At 51.0% G+C, this 3132-nt stretch overlaps 1 protein-coding gene across 1 annotated transcript; it reads right to left on the reverse strand.

The window, feature by feature from the left end:
• Window positions 1-463: 463 nt before the first annotated feature.
• Window positions 464-2101, reverse strand: LOC127778810 (probable protein phosphatase 2C 61). Its single transcript, XM_052305439.1, has 2 exons — window positions 1501-2101; window positions 464-1393 (listed from the first exon to the last, which is right to left on the reverse strand). Exons 1-2 carry the CDS (start codon window positions 1751-1753, stop codon window positions 513-515), a joined length of 1134 nt encoding a protein of 377 aa, XP_052161399.1. The 5' UTR covers window positions 1754-2101; the 3' UTR covers window positions 464-512.
• Between the last annotated feature and the right edge of the window lie 1031 nt (window positions 2102-3132).

Below are 3132 nucleotides of genomic sequence, written 5' to 3' on the forward strand. Positions count from 1 at the left end.
ACCCGCCCAAATCCCACAAAAAAAATCACAAAAAGACTCGCGATCGACTCAACGCCGCCGCCACACCCAAAGCTTCGGCGACCGGCGGAGGCGGAAGAGCCAACTGCCTGTTCGTTCTCAGCGCAGAGGATCCTTGCTAGTTTCCTGTTCGATTTTAGCTTGCCTGATGAATTCGACGTGAGAGCCGTGTTGTTAAGGGTATGTTTGTTAGAGCTCAGACTCTTAAATTTAGTTTTAGAAGTTAAGTTTGGAGTAAAGTTATGGAGCTGCTTCAATGCAGCTCCACCTCTTTAGTTCATTTTATAAGAACGCTCAACCCAGTTCTACTCTCATTTTACGTATACCTAAAACTGTTTGCCTGAACTCCAACTTTAGTAAAGATAGAGTTGAACTATGACAAACAGATCCTAAGTGTTAACCTAACTCGACATCCTATTTGTAAAAATGTAAAAAAAAAATGTAGTTGTAAGCAACATGACATGGGAAATCCCAAATATTAAATATATTGTTGTTCAAGCGGTGGAGTTGTACAAGCTGTAGACGTCGAGCGGCGTGTTGCTGCAGCTGCTGCTGCTGGAGTCGACGACCCTGCCACGGCGGCGCGCGCGGCGGCCGCCGTCGTCGTCGAGGTCGAGGAAGACGACGACGGCGGTGATGTCGTCGTGGAAGTGGCGCCTCACCCCTCGCTCGATCCGCCGCAGGTCGCCGCGCCTCACCTCCCGCTTCCTCGCCGCCTCCCCGAGCGCTGCCTGCACCAGCCTCGCCGCCACGCCTCTCCTCGTCGAGCTCTTGGACACCAGCTGCACCGCCGCCTCGTCGGAGAGGTGCTCCCATAGGCCGTCGGAGGCGAACACGACGAACAGGTCGACGCCCGCCTTGAGCTTCCGGGCGTGGATGGACGGCTCGGCGGTGACCACCGGCCGCGCCAGCTCGACGGCGGCGGCGGCGCTGCATAGCCGCTGCACCGCCGGGTCGCGCTTGAACTCCGGCGTCTTGAGGTACACGTCGCCGATGGCGCGCGCCACCTGGATGATCCCCTTCACCCTCCACGCGCCGCGGGCGTGGACCACGACCTCGCCGTCGTCGGGGTGGAGCGCGGCGAGCTCTCTCCGGACCTCCTCCGAGGCCACGTTGTGCTCGGTGGAGAGCCGCTCGGCGACGGTCTGGCCGGCCGCCGCGCGGCGGCCGAGGACAGCGCGGGAGTCGCCGGCGTTGGCGACGTAGAGCGTGTCGCCGGAGATGGCGCCAAGGAGGCAGCAGGAGCCCGAGGCGGCCGCGCGGGACATGTTCGGCAGCGACCACCGCAGCAGCTGGAGGTACTCCTCGTCGGCCGCCAGGAACGCCTTCCGGATCACGTCGGCGTCCACCGCGCCCCCGCGCTCCGCCGCGAACTCTGCTCATCAATTTTTGGCGCCAACAAAATCAGCTAAAGATTCTTGCCAACGTATTCAAATCAAACCACAAGATCGAGCTCCGCCGCGCGCCGGCGAGCGCACGCACCATGGATGAGAGGGAATAGGCGGGAGCGGAGGAAGCGGGAGGCGTCGGGGCCGCCATGGCCATCATAGACGCCGACGAGCGTGGCGCCGGGCGACGCCATGACCTGCGCCTGGTCCTCCATCACCGCGTTGGCCTGCGCCGCCGCCATGGAGAACTCCCCCGCCGCGTGCGCCGTCAGCTCCGCCTGCCACGTCAGCTCATCCCGACCACCCCTCGCCGCCGCCGGCCACCCCACGCACCACCTCGCCATCATCCACTCCAAGAAACCAACCAACCAAACAAACCAAGCTCGATTCAAACCAGGAATGGATCGCTCTTGTGCTCGTCGATGAGCAGGTGATCTGATCTGAGTCTAGGTAGGGAGGGGGGGTATATGTTGGCGATGTCTTCTTCTTCTCCGGCGAGGCGACGTGAAGCTCGTGACTGACCTGCTTGGCTTCATATATGTGGCAAAGACTGCAACAGCATGGGGAGGATGAGCTTTGACTGTTGACTTTGTGGACTTGTTGCCAATAATTCCAACACGGTGTTCCTCGGCCTTATCTTAATGGTATCGTTTTTTTTTTCTTTTTGGCCGGATCTATATATATTTTGCTGCATAGCTAGCTCTCGGCTGTTTGCCTTTTTCATCTATTTTATAATATATCATGCTGTAGATTTTTTAAATATAACGTTTGAAGACAGTTTTTATTAATAAATATTTAGCGCAAATATAACAAAATTATAAGTCATGTTTTGAAAATAAAACTTTAATACTAAAATAAGTCATAACAAAGTAAATGATACTTGTATAGTTTTTCAGTAAGTTTGATGTTGAAAATCATGTCTAGAAATCAACAACATAGTTTTTTTTTCTTTATAAAAAATGTAGGTAGTAATTTGGTTATTTTTTTCACACGGAAAAATGTCCAAATCTCTCTGACCATTCTGCTCCAGCTATATGTAGTAGTGACTACTACTAGTAGGGTGAGAAGTCGTCGCTTGTTGGTCTGGTCTGAAGCGAAGAAAAATACCCAAGATTAATTGTTCGTGTTGGCTGTACTTGTTTTGGATTCACGGGTTCGGTGGTGATCGTGATTACTTGATGCAATTACGTCAAAAAGCTCTGGACTGCGATTAACGAAGAAAAATCAAGACTTTTGCTACAAGTCCCGATCGATTAATGTTTTTCTTAAGGTGGGCTAGTCCATTTTAGACTGAATATTTGGAGCAATTAATCAATAGCAACTCATAAGCATGATTGTTTCCATGAAGCAGACAGGACTTGTCAAACCATGACATCTAAACAAAGTGAGAAATAAATTAATTTTAACCCCCTCAATCGAGAGCATATGCGCCTGTCCCCTCAATCGAGAGTACCAGTTTATTGTTTATAAGTTATGACAAAATTATGGAGTAATACGAGATTATGGAATATTATATTTTTTTACACAAATTTGAAATATCAAGTTTGATTTACATAAGGGAAAAAATGGAACAAAATTAGACTATAAACAGACACTCATTCGGCTAGATTCGTTTATTTCCAGCTGGCTGTTAAATCGGTTTGACTAAGTATTCATTCGACAGTGTTGTATGAGCTTGACTTATTCTAACACGGGAACAAGACGAGTCCTTAGGGGATGAATCCAG

Source organism: Oryza glaberrima, chromosome 7 (assembly GCF_000147395.1).
Source record: "Oryza glaberrima chromosome 7, OglaRS2, whole genome shotgun sequence".
In the NCBI taxonomy this organism is placed as follows: domain Eukaryota; kingdom Viridiplantae; phylum Streptophyta; class Magnoliopsida; order Poales; family Poaceae; genus Oryza; species Oryza glaberrima.